Genomic DNA, 13,816 nt, shown 5'->3' with positions numbered 1-13,816 from the left:
CCCACTCTCCCATCCTGTATACATGGCTCCCCTGTCCCATCCTGTATACATGGCTCCGCTCCCACCCTCCCATCCAGTATACATGGCTCTGCTCCCACCCTCCCATCCTGCATGCATGGCTCCCCTGTCCCATCCTGTATGCATGGCTCCGCTCCCACTCTCCCTCCCTTGTATATATGGCTCCGCTCCCACTCTCCCTCCCTTGTATATATGGTTCTGCTTCCACTCTCCCTCCCTTGTATTTATGGCTGCGCTCCCACTCTCCTTCCCTTGTATTTATGGCTCCGCTCCCACTCTCCCTCCCATGTAGTTGTGGCTCCGCTCCCACTCTCCCTCCCATGTAGTTATGGCTCCGCTCCCACTCTCCCTCCCATGTAGTTATGGCTCCGCTCCCACTCTCCCTTCCTTGTATACAGTGCCTACAAGTAGTATTCAACCCCCTGCAGATTTAGCAGGTTTACACATTCGGAATTAACTTGGCATTGTGACATTTGGACTGTAGATCAGCCTGGAAGTGTGAAATGCACTGCAGCAAAAAAGAATGTTATTTCTTTGTTTAATTTTTTTTTAAAAATTGTGAAAAGTTTATTCAGAGGGTCATTTATTATTCAACCCCTCAAACCACCAGAATTCTGTTTGGTTCCCCTAAAGTATTAAGAAGTATTTCAGGCACAAAGAACAATGAGCTTCACATGTTTGGATTAATTATCTCTTTTTCCAGCCTTTTCTGACTATTTAAGACCCTCCCCAAACTTGTGAACAGCACTCATACATGGTCAACATGGGAAAGACAAAGGAGCATTCCAAGGCCATCAGAGACAAGATCGTGGAGGGTCACAAGGCTGGCAAGGGGTACAAAACCCTTTCCAAGGAGTTGGGCCTACCTGTCTCCACTGTTGGGAGCATCATCCGGAAGTGGAAGGCTTATGGAACTACTGTTAGCCTTCCACGGCCTGGACAGCCTTTGAAAGTTTCCTCCCGTGCCAAGGCCAGGCTTGTCCGAAGAGTCAAGGCTAACCCAAGGACAACAAGAAAGGAGCTCCGGGAAGATCTCATGGCAGTGGGGACATTGGTTTCAGTCAATACCATAAGTAACGTACTCCACCGCAATGGTCTCCGTTCCAGACGAGCCCGTAAGGTACCTTTACTTTCAAAGCGTCATGTCAAGGCTCGTCTACAGTTTGCTCATGATCACTTGGAGGACTCTGAGACAGACTGGTTCAAGGTTCTCTGGTCTGATGAGACCAAGATCGAGATCTTTGGTGCCAACCACACACGTGACGTTTGGAGACTGGATGGCACTGCATACGACCCCAAGAATACCATCCCTACAGTCAAGCATGGTGGTGGCAGCATCATGCTGCGGGGCTGTTTCTCAGCCAAGGGGCCTGGCCATCTGGTCCGCATCCATGGGAAGATGGATAGCACGGCCTACCTGGAGATTTTGGCCAAGAACCTCCGCTCCTCCATCAAGGATCTTAAGATGGGTCGTCATTTCATCTTCCAACAAGACAACGACCCAAAGCACACAGCCAAGAAAACCAAGGCCTGGTTCAAGAGGCAAAAAATCAAGGTGTTGGAGTGGCCTAGTCAGTCTCCTGACCTTAACCCAATTGAAAACTTGTGGAAGGAGCTCAAGATTAAAGTCCACATGAGACACCCAAAGAACCTAGATAACTTGGAGAAGATCTGCATGGAGGAGTGGGCCAAGATAACTCCAGAGACCTGTGCCGGCCTGATCAGGTCTTATAAAAGACGATTATTAGCTGTAATTGCAAACAAGGGTTATTCCACAAAATATTAAACCTAGGGGTTGAATAATAATTGACCCACACTTGTATGTTAAAAATTTATTAAAATTTAACTGAGCAACATAACTTTTTGGTTTGTAAGATTTATGCATCTGTTAATAAATCCTGCTCTTGTGTGAAGTTTGAAGGCTCTAACTTATTTGCATCTTATCAAACCTGCTAAATCTGCAGGGGGTTGAATACTACTTGTAGGCACTGTATATGGCTCCTCTCGGCTCCCCGATCCTCCCCCATCATACTTACCCTCACATCGCTGAACTTCCTTCCCGTCGCTGAACTACCCTCCCTGCATCTCGCGGCGCTTCAGCTCCTGTGCGGAGCGGTCACATGCTACCGCTCATTGATGTCTATGAATATGGACGCCATGCCTATGGGAGATGAGTGGCGTCCATATTCATGACCTTAAATGAGCGGTACACTTGACCGCTCAGCGCTGGATGAAGCCGCCGCGCCGACAGGGACCGCTAGGTGAGTATCAGCTGCTGCACCGCCGCCGGCTCCCCTTGTGTCCGCGGTCCGGCAAGGGCACTGCAACGGCCCGGTGCTGGGCCGCGGACCGGTGGTTGGGGACCCCTGCCGTAGACCATTCCCTCCTACTACAGACTCATGTCTTGGCATCACAGACCTGGCCCTATCCTGGATCTCATCATACCTAACAGACTGAACATTTAGTGTCTCCCTCTCACACACCACCTCCTCACCTTGCCCCCTGTCTGTTGGTGTTCCTCAAGGCTCTGTCCTAGGACCCCTACTATTCTCCATCTACACCTTCGGCTTGGGACAGCTCATAGAATCCTACGGTTTGCAGTATCACCTCTATGCCGATGACACGCAGATCTACCTATCTGGACCCGACCTCGCCTCCTTACTGACTGAAATCCCACAATGTCTGTCTGCTATCTCAGCCTTCTTCTCTGCTCGCTTTCTCAAACTGAACATGGACAAAACAGAATTCATCATCTTTCCCCCCCTCACTCTACCAGACCTATCCATCAATGTCAACGGCTGCTCTCTTTCCCCAGTCCTGCACGCTCGGTGCCTTAGGGCGATCTTCGACTCTGCGCTCTCTTTCAAACCACATATCCAAGCCCTCGCCTCCTCCTGCCGCCTCAAACTCAAAAATATTTCCCGGATCCGCTCATTCCTCAACCACGAAACCACAAAAACACAAGTGCACGCTCTTATCTCCCGCCTCGACTACTGCAACCTCCTACTCTCTGGCCTCCCCTCTAGCACTCTGGCACCACTCCAGTCCATCCTACACTCTGCTGCCTGACTAACCCACCTGTCTCCCCACTATTCCCCAGCCTCCCCCCTATGCCAGGCCCTTCACTGGCTTCCTATTGCCCAGATGCTACAATTCAAAACCCTAACCATGACATACAAAGCCATCCACAACCTGCCTCCTCCATACATCTGTGACATGGTCTCTAGGTACCTACCTACATGCAACCTTCGATCATCTCAAGATCTCCTTCTTTACTCCCCCCTTATCTCTCTTTCCCACAACCGCATACAAGACTTCTCCCGTGCTTCCCCCATACTCTGGAACTCTCTGCCGCAACACATCAGACTCTCACCATCAACGGAAACCTTAAAGAAGAACCTGAAGACCCACCTGTTCCGACAAGCCTACAGCCTGCAATGATCCTCGGTCTACTGAACCACCGCACGACCTGCTTCACCCTCTCCTCACCCATCCCTGTAGACTGTGAGCCCTCACGGGCAGGGTCCCATCTCCTTATGTACTTGTGGGTCCCTTGTCTTACACATGTTTATTATACTTGTCTATATTTCCCCTTTTCACATGTAAAGCGCCATGGAATAAATGACGCTATATAAATGCATAATAATAATAATAATAATAATAATAATAATAATAAAGAACTGCTTACATGTTTGTACCAAGAGTGGCATAAGGTCACCCAAAAGCCGTGTGAGAGACTGATGGAAATCATGCCATGACGCATGAAAGCTGGGATTAACAATCATGGTTATTCCACTAAATATTGATTTCTGAACTCTTCCTGAGGTAAAACATTAGTATTGTTGTTTCTAAATGATTATGAACTTGTTTTCTTAGCATTATTTGAGGTCTGCAAGCACCGTATTTTTTGTTCTTTTGACCATTTTTCATTTTCTGAAAATAAATACTAAATTTAGTGCTTGGAAATTCGGAGACATGTGGTCAGTAGTTTATAGAATAAAAGAGCAATTTACATTTTACTCCAAAATATAAAGAGAAAAATCAGACAAACTGAACATTTTGCAGCGGTCTCTTAATTTTTGCCAGAGCTGTATATCCGTTCCTGTTTGGAGCTTTGTGTCGGGTAAGAACAAAGGAATGACTGGGTGATTGGTTACTAGTGCAAACTACATGTACTTGGGAATTGCCATTTATGCAATTCCTCAACCTCACTTTGCAGGTGGAGCTTTCTCTTTTGGTAGGAAGTTAGGGCTTACCTTGACCTTCTTCCTCTGGGGCACCTAAAGATGAGAGAGAGATGCAAGAATGAAAATCAAGGAATGCGAGATTCAGCTCTGAAGCAAGCAGAACTGTAAAAGCAGCTCTGACATCGCCACCTCTGCTAGATAACCATGTCATACAGCATATATCATTATTATAAGGTACTAACAAGTTTTTAAAGCTTTTTATGAACGTTTGAAAAAGTCATGTCCCTGTACCCTCCCCCCCATTATGAAATTCTGGATGAATGGTCGGAGTCGACTATTAGAAGTGGTTAGAAAGAGCGTGCCCTGTCCTATACTACACAGATGGCCACTGATATGAATATCTGCTGTGTAATACTCCACTTTACCTGTGGTGGCGCTGTGCAGAACTGAACATTTCCACCCTGCTTATTCCCCAGATTACATCTGATTGTTGGGGGGGGACACGACACTTGTTAGACAATAAACTCACCAGAGACTGGAGTGCCCCTTTAAATACCAAAATGAGGACATTTCCACTAACACGTTTCAGGCCACAGATTCATAATCATCAGTCTACGTTGCGGCCGTTACCTGTGGTCGTGAAGCTTTCATCGGTTGGAATTCTCCAGGTCGGACTCTGTTCTGGGACGCTGTCCACGGTTGTTTTCTCATCATGGAAGGGGATGGCCGGAGTGCTTTTCCTGCTGACGGAGCTGACGGTGGTGGCACGAGCAGTGATGTTCTCCAACAGTGTGTAATTCCCGGAGTCTGTGTCATTGCTGGTGGGGATGATGATGGGAGGGTTGTGGGTGACATTGGAGGTAGGTGCGAGGATGACTGCGGCAGTGGTTGTAGCGACAGCAGAGTCCTGCTTAGGATCTGTACTGTCTGGATTGGCACCGCTGCCAGTGCTCGACAGCACCCGGGGGATCTGTGCCGTTGGACCAGACGTGGCGTTCACAACATCTGCACTTTGGGTAGCTTAGGAAAAAAAATAGGAGGAGGAAAATTTTTTTTAAAAAAATACAAAAAAATGCCCCCTTAAATTATCTGGAGATCGACAACTCACTTATTTCACAGTCCCTTTAAGAGATCCAAATCTCAAAAGAATGAAATGATAAGATTCGATGTACCGGTAAGTCACCACTAGAGGTAGCACACTGCACAGGGACTATACATTGGAGTCAATGAGAACACGGTATGAAGTGAGCGCCCTCTAGTGGTGGTGGTAGGGAGACAGAATTTTACATTTTTACTTTGCTGAGGTTTTTCTCAAACAAATTTTAAAGCTAAAATAGAAAAAGAAACCAGCGCAGAATCGAGAACCTGAAGAAGGCAACAGGAGCGCGACTTGCTCCCCATAGGCCGATGAGTGCACCACCGTGACTACATGACTGCCCCTTTAAATCCCGATTCACAACTGTATATATTTTTTACAGCGCCACATAAGTGTCAATGAAATATTCCGCTGCGCCTGTCGCCTCCGGGCTGCAAATCTTGGGTCACGTAAGATGAATCATTCGCTGCGTGGTACACCTGTAGCCCCAAGTCCTGATATAAAGGGAGCAGATGCAGCAATTAACCCTGTAATATCTGCCCGTACAGTCAAAGACTAGACCACCCTGCAGAACGGAGGCAACAGATCTCAGCCAATAACTATTCTGCTTTATCTTCAACACAAATGTTTGTTTGCCTTTACAGACATAAGTGTAGTGGAAACCGTCAGCAAGACGACTATTATTTATTCTACAAGGACCATACTTAGCTGATGACCTATTCAGCTTTTTAGACCCATAAGCCCCTGTAATAGGGAACCATTATGGACCCAAGGCTATAAGTAGGGATGTGGGGCTCACAGTTCCACCAGCAGTTGCTTGCTGATAGTTTCATAGTAAAAATATTGACTTTTGGCGATAAGAAATCGCTACGGAAAAGCAAAGCGCGGTCAATCTCGCGCCACTTTCTTTGGTGATTGCACATTTCTGGAGTTTGGTTGCTTTGAGGTTTTGGCTTTAATCGGACAGGATAAAAAGTAGAAACAGACGGCTGATATCCACTCACCAAGGGTGACGTTCTCAGCCACAGCACACGTGATGGAGCACGTCAGCAGGAAGAAAGCGTGCCAGGAATCCATGATTTTCTGAAACAAAGAGGCAAAAGTTACATCATGTGGATGAGATACTATAGACGAGTGCTGAGCTCAGACAAGAAAAAGGGTCTTATTCATGTGAGCAGTGAAGTTGAAGATAGCACTGAGCAACAGGCACCAGCGCACATACTTGGGCCTCCGACTTGGCGGACAGTGGGCACTGAGGCATGGGTCTTTGGCCCTCCTACTTCCCATGGAGTGGGCACTGAGGCATGGCTCTTTGGCCCTCCTACTTCCTATGGAGTGGGCACTGAGGCATGGGTCTTTGGGTCTCCTACTTCCCGAGGAAAGATAACTGAGGTGTGTGTCTTTGGACCTATGGGCACTGAGGAGTGGGTCTTTTGGTACTGAGGAGTGGGTCTTAGGGCCGCCTACTTCCCAGGCAGTGAGCACTGAGGAATTTACCTTTGGGACTGCTACTTCATGGGCATTGGGCACCGAGGAGAATGCATTTGGGCCTCCTACCTAGCTGGCAGTGGGCACTTAGGAGTGAGTGTTTAGGCCTGTGGGCACTGAGGTGTGTGTCTTTGGACCTCCTACTTCCCGGGCAATGAGCACTGAGGCGTATGTCTTTGGGTTTCTTACTTTATGGGCAGTGGACTCTGATGAGTGTGTTTTTGGACTGAGAGCATCATAATGAAACAATACACGATCAGAAGAAACTTAATGACCCCTCTCCATGCAGTGGGTACAACATACACGACACCAGTGTGACCATTCGCTTACTAAGGCTAGTTTCACATTTGCGCTTTATAGCGCAGCAACGGCCTGCGCATGGCCGCCGCTAAGCCCCGCCCCCTGCCGACTCCCTGCCCGCCCCTTCTGGTCATCGCCGCCTTCTAGCGTACATGGGCGCTTGCGATCTGCGCACCCTATCTTTAGCATAGGGTGCGCAGATCGTGCGCTAGCAGGATTTTGTCGTGCGCCGCGCACTTTTGAAGGTGCGCCGCGCGCGCTGAAATGCAACGTGCTGCGTTCGGCGCACCTTCAAAAGTGCGCAGCGCACGGCAAAATCCTGCTAGCACACGATCTGCGCACCCTATGCTAAAGATAGGGTGCGCAGATCGCAAGCGCCCATGTACGCTAGAAGGCGGCGATGACCGGAAGGAGCGGGCGGGGGACGGGGCTTAGCGGCGGCCGTGCGCAGGCTGTCGCTGCGCTAAAAAGCGCAAATGTGAAACTAGCCTAACAGAACAACGGGGCATTATAGGCAACCAGGGAGTCTCCAAACATCTCTGGGACAACAGTAAAACAAATAGGAAAGTACACTGCTCAAAGAAAAAAAGTGAACACTAAAATTCCACATCCTAGATATCACTAAATGAAATATTCCAGTTGCAAATCTGTATTCATTACATAGTGGAATGTGTTCAGAACAATAAAACATAACAATTATCAATGTAAATCACAATGAATATCCAATGGAGGTCTGGATCTGTAATGACACTCCAAATCAAAGTGGAAAATCAAATTACAGACTGATCCATCTTCAGTGGAAATGCCTCAAGACAAGTAAATGATGCTCAGTAGTGTGTGTGGCCTCCACGTGCCTGTATGACCTCCCTATAATGCCTGGGCATGCACCTAATGAGGTGGTGGATGTTCTCCTGAGGAATCTCCTCCCAGACTTGGACTAAAGAATCAATCAACTCCTGGAAAGTCTGTGGTGGAACATTGCGATGGTGGATGGAACGAGTCATGATGTCCCATATGTGCTTGACTGGATTCAGGTCTGGGGAAGGGCCGGCCAGTCCAAAGCATCAATGCCTTCATCATGCAGGAACTGCTGACACACTCCAGCCACATGATGCCTAGCATTTTCGTTCATCAAAAGGAACCCAGGGCCAACAGCACCAGCATATGGTCTCACAATGCGTCTGAGAATCTCATCCTGGTACCTAATGGCAGTCAGGCTACCCCTGGCGAGCACATGGAGGGCTGTGCGGCCCTAAAATGAAATGCCACCCCACTCCATTACTGACCCACTGCCACACCGGGCATGCTGGAGTATGTTGCAGGCAGCAGAACGTTCTCCACAGCGCCTCCCGAGTCGGTCACGTCTGTCACATGTGCTAAGTGTGAACCTGCTCTCATGTGAGAGGAGCACAGGGCGCCAGTCGCCCTGCACAGTGTTGGGCTATAAGCACAACACCCACTTGTGGACGTACGTTGGGCCCTCACACCACCCTCGTGGAATCGGTTTCTGACAGTTTGAGAAGGAAAATGAATATTATTGGTCTGCTGGAGGTCATATTGCAGGGCTCTGGAACTTCTGCTCCAGTTCCTCTTTGCACAAAGGCGGAGGTAGCGGTCCGGCTGCTGGGTTGTTGCCCTCCTATGGCCTCCTCCATGTCTCCTAGTGTGCTGGCCTGTCTCCTGTATCTGCTCCATGCTTTGGACACTACGCTGACAGAGACCGCTTCCCTTCTTGCCACAGCTCACATTGATGTGCCATCCTGGATGAGCGGCACTACCTGAGCCACTTGCATGGGTTGTAAACAAAGCCTCATGCTACTGTACCTCTAGGGGTGACAAAATTCAAAAGTGACCAAAACAGCAGCAAAAAAAAAAGACTAGAATAAACGGTCTGTGGTCCCCCCTACAGAGCCGCTTCTTTACAGGGGTTGTCTTGCCAATTGCTGATCATTTCTACCTGTTGTCTGTTCCATTTGCAAAACAGCAGGAGAAATTGATTCACAATCGGTGTTGCTTCATTACTGGACAGGGTGATTTCACAGACATGTGATTGACTTGGGGGATACATTGTGTTGTTTAAGTGTTCCCTTTATAATTTTGAACAGTGAATTTTGGAGTATTACTAGAAATACAATTCCTTAAAAACTATAAAATTAAAAGCTTTTCCATTGGTCATCCAGTGTTCCATCAGGATGCTAAAGCAGTGTAGGAAGAAACATGAATCAGACCCAGATCACATCATACTCATGATGGCAAGAATAACGCGCTGAAAAACTACAACACAAAAAATAACAGATCAGGTACATAATAACACAGTCATTCTATATTAACTAACAAAAAAGCCCCCACAGATCCACACCCCCCAAAACAGGAGATGGCAATAGAGTACACAGAAAGGAAGAAAAACCAAAGAGAACCTTTGATCACTGTGGGGGGGGGGGGGGGGAGAAAGCAACCACAAAACCATAATAAACATATTAATAGTACTGGTACGTAAAAAAAAAAAAAAAAAAAAAAAAAAATATTTTAAAAAAACAAACTCGGCGTAATTGAAAAAAAATAAAAAAGAAATACACCATACATTACCCATCTATACTAAATAAAGTGTTCCAATGAACACGACTATAACTAATACTGCTCCTATGTACAACAATATAACTACTATAACACTGCTCTCCATGTACAAGAATATGACTACTATAATACTGCTCCTATGTACAAGAATATAACTACTATAATACTGCTACTATGTACAAGAATATAACTACTATAATACTGCTCCTGTGTACAAGAATATAACTACTATAATATATTCTTGTACATAGGGGAAGTATTATAGTAGTTATATTCTTGTACATAGGGGCAGTAACTACTATAATACTGCTCCTATGTACAAGAATATAACTACTATAATACTGCTCCTATGTACAAGAATATAACTACTATAATACTGCCCATATCTACAAGAATATATAACTACTATAATACTGCCCCTATGTACAAGAATATAACTACTATAATACTGCTCCCTATGTACAAGAATATAACTACTATAATACTGCTCCCTATGTACAAGAATATAACTACTATAATACTGCCCCTATGTACAAGAATATAACTACTATAATACTGCCTCTATGTACAAGAATGTAACTACTATAATACTGCCCCTATGTACAAGAATACAACTACTATAATACTGCTCCCTATTGTGATGGTGTGATATGCTATGTGGATGTCATTTTGTGTATATTTCTATTTCACTTGTTTTCATAGCGTTTTTCTTGATGCCCTGTGGGTCTACAGCCTCACTGTGTCTGTCTCTTGATGACCCCCTGTAGTGCATTAATCCCCAAGGCTCCTTTGTTTTCCTCTGGGAGGCCTGGAAACCGCCCCAACCTGTTTGACTACCACTGGACACAAGGAAAGGGGTGGGGAGAACAGGAGCTGGGCAAGTCAGTTCCTGTTTGTAAAGACTGCACTTCAGAGAGAAGGACCAATTTTTATCCTCTGGTGCTAGAATTTTGGAATCTCGTCTCCCTGGACATTTTATCCTGTTACGGGACTACATTCTTGATCTGGACTATTGTATCCTCAGTGTGGTGGATTGTTTATGGACCTTCTAATTTTGCCTGTAATAAAGGTCCTGGGATTGTTCACCCTTCCCTCGCTCTGTTGATTGTGTGGTATCGGAGAAGGACCCCATGACAACTGGAGGCAGCAGTAGGATCAACAGAGCGTAACCCAATGGAGAACCACCCACAGAGTGAGTACAGAAATTGGACTGTATCCAGTTTACAGGAGAGAGCCAGAGACCTGGGCCTGAACTACCAGGGACTGACTAAAGAGGCCTTAATCGATCTACTGATGGGCGCTAGCCCGGCCACCTCCTCCATGATGTCTGAAGGGCGAGCACTGAAGACAGGGATCCCCATCCAGAAAAGCCAGTTGTTGGTGTGGTACGAAGAAGAGATGGCGGTTCTGGGCACCGGCGTCTCTCAGGAGTGCAAGGAGGAGGCTGCCCGCCGGGCACAGCGGAGACGAGAAGCAATGGAGCTTGAAAGAGGGAGTAACCCCAACGATCCGGGAGCCTGTACAGATCACCCGGACAGAGTTTAAGCCATTTGATGAGGTTTCCGGAGATGTGGAGGGGTTCTTCAAAGACTTTGAGCAGCAGTGTGCTGTGATGGAGGTGCCCCACTCTAGCTGGATGCGTTTGTTAGTTGGGCTCCTGAACGGAAGCTTGGAGGAGGCTTACCGAACCATTGACGCACCTTGGAATCGGGATTATAACATTGTAAAGCGGACTATCCTAGATTACCATGCTATCACCCCAGACTCATATAGGGCCAAATTCCGAGACCTCCCATGCACCACGGGGGGATCATTTAGGATGTATGCACATAAGATGTCCCAGGCATGTCGGAGATGGCTGGAAGCAGAAAACGCCTTTACTGTGGAAGATGTTATACAGGCATCCTTTATAGAACAATTTCTTGCCAAGTGCCCCGCAGAGGTACGGGAATGGGTCCGGGAGCGCACGCCGTGTACCGTGGATAGAGCTGCAGCCCTGGCCGAAGAAGCCCTTACTATCCGGCCGCAATGGAGGAGACTTCTGGACAATGAACCACGGCCTGCTCCCACGCCCCGTCCCCCTCCAGTTATATCTGCCCTTCCACCTAGTCGCAAGCCGATAACAATCATGCCTCAAAATCCTAGGCCCCAACAGTTCCGACCACGACATGGGGGTATCACAGAGAGGAGGTGTTATGGGTGTGGGCAACCTGGACATTTGCAGTCTGGCTGTCCCTCCATGATTCGGAGGGAGCCCCACCGCGTCCAGTGCATCTTGTGCACTCCACAACGCCTGAAGAGCTACCACCCCCCCCCCACCAGAGTGGACCACAGCACCATAGATACTCCTCCTGGAGTGTACGGACTCCGGCCTCTGTCCTTTAGCTACTCAGAGCAACGGCAATGCCACCTGCAGGATGTCTTAATTGATGGATACAAAGTGTCAGGATTTAGAGACACGGGGGCATTCTTGACTATCGCTGACCCCCGTGTGGTTCGACCCGAGGCAATTTACCAGGGTCCGGGAATTCCCATTGTCCTGGCGGGGGGTGCGTTTGGATTATGGTTGTGGAGAAAAACTGTGGTGGATTGGAGTTATGGGAGGACTTCCTGCAGATATCCTCCTTGGGAACGACATTGGGGAGTTACAGTGCCAATTTGTGGGAGCAGTCACCCGACTACAGGCCCTTCAAGCATTACATCATCCGGACCTCACCGGGGAGCAACCACCACGAACCGCATCAGAGGTGGTAAGCAATACGTTCACTGCTACTACATTGGGAGAGTCTTGGGACAGAGAGGAGTTTAGGAGAGAAATAGAGGGTGACACTAGCTTAGCAGCCCTTAGGCGAAAGGCAGAAACTGGGCACATGGGAGATAATGGGGATGGCTTCACTCGAGAAAACGGACTGTATTGTCGTGTAACAAAGGGCAGTGACCAGGGCAACCCTGACGCAACGACCAGGCAACTCATTGTCCCTCAGAAGTACAGGGCACAGCTACTCCAAATGGCCCATGACATCCCCTTGGCTGAGCATCAAGGGAGAATAAGGACTGAAAAGAAACTCACCCAAAGTTTTTACTGGCCGGGCGTCTCGCAGTCGGTAGCCCATTATTGCCGCACCTGCGATGTGTGCTAGTGAATGCGGCATCCAGGAGCTCGACACAAGGTACCCCTGCAATCCCAGCCCATAATTGAGGAACCATTTCAACGTGTAGCTATCGACATCATAGGTCCTCTGGCCCACCCCAGCCGGTCAGGGAAAAAATATATCTTGACCGTGGCGGACTATGCCACTAGGTAACCTGAAGCTGTGGCCCTGTCCAGTATTACAGCAGTAAAGGTAGCCGAGGCCCTTGTTACCTTCTTTACCCGGGTAGGGTTTCCTAGAGAAATATTATCAGATCAAGGCACTCAGTTCATGTCAGATCTGGTCCAGTCCCTATGGCATACCTGTGGTGTTTGAGCCATTCGCACCACCCCATACCACGCGCAGACCAACGGACTATGTGAACGCTTTAATGGAACCCTAAAATATATGCTGAGGGCTTTTGTTGACGTTGAAAAAGACTGGGAAAAGTACCTGCCACAGCTCTTCTTCGCCTATCGGGAGGTTCCCCAAGAGTCCACAGGGTTCTCTCCTTTCGAACTACTGTTTAGCCGGAAGGTCCGTGGGCCTCTCATTCTTCTGAAAGAACATTTGGAGGGAGACATCTCAGATACTGGAATGCCCATCATCCCCTATGTTCTAGAGCTCAGAGACCGTCTCGCCCAGCTAGCTACCTTCGCTAAAGAACATCAGCGAATGGCCCAGTCCAGACAAAAAACCTGGTATGACCGTAATGACAGGAACCGGGAATTTATGGAAGGTCAGCAAGTGCTCATGGTTACTGCTTCCCCTGCCAACAAGCTTCAAGCAGTGTGGGAAGGCCCTTATCAGGTTGTCAAGAAAATTAATGACACTAACTATGTTATTGCCCCGGATTCTAGCGGTCGACAGAAAACCGTCCACATTAACATGCTGAAAGACTACCATGACCGATCTCTGCCTGTTCTAGCTGTCTGCCACCCCCCTAGTGATACCCCTGCCGACTATTATCTCCCCAATCTCCTCCAGGTTGCCCAAGCGGGAGGATCACTAGAACAAGTGCT

The 13,816-nt window shown here is 47.9% G+C and overlaps 1 protein-coding gene across 2 annotated transcripts in view; it reads right to left on the bottom strand.

The window, feature by feature from the left end:
- Window positions 1-13,816, bottom strand: part of PTPRA (protein tyrosine phosphatase receptor type A) — a 147,235-nt gene that overhangs the window by 55,759 nt on the left and 77,660 nt on the right. For both annotated transcript variants that reach the window (XM_073586738.1, XM_073586739.1), the window contains 3 exons: window positions 6,306-6,384; window positions 4,836-5,225; window positions 4,275-4,298 (listed from right to left, as the gene is read on the bottom strand). In XM_073586738.1, the coding sequence (XP_073442839.1) occupies window positions 4,275-4,298; window positions 4,836-5,225; window positions 6,306-6,378 (487 nt within the window). In that variant the 5' untranslated portion in view covers window positions 6,379-6,384. The remainder of the gene's footprint in view (window positions 1-4,274; window positions 4,299-4,835; window positions 5,226-6,305; window positions 6,385-13,816) is intronic.

This window comes from Dendrobates tinctorius, unplaced genomic scaffold, assembly GCF_039654945.1.
Source record: "Dendrobates tinctorius isolate UK_male_01 unplaced genomic scaffold, ASM3965494v1 ptg000095l, whole genome shotgun sequence".
NCBI classification, from domain to species: Eukaryota; Metazoa; Chordata; class Amphibia; order Anura; family Dendrobatidae; genus Dendrobates; species Dendrobates tinctorius.
The sequence above is the reverse complement of the archived record's forward strand: the minus strand, read 5'-3'. Positions and strand labels throughout refer to the sequence as shown.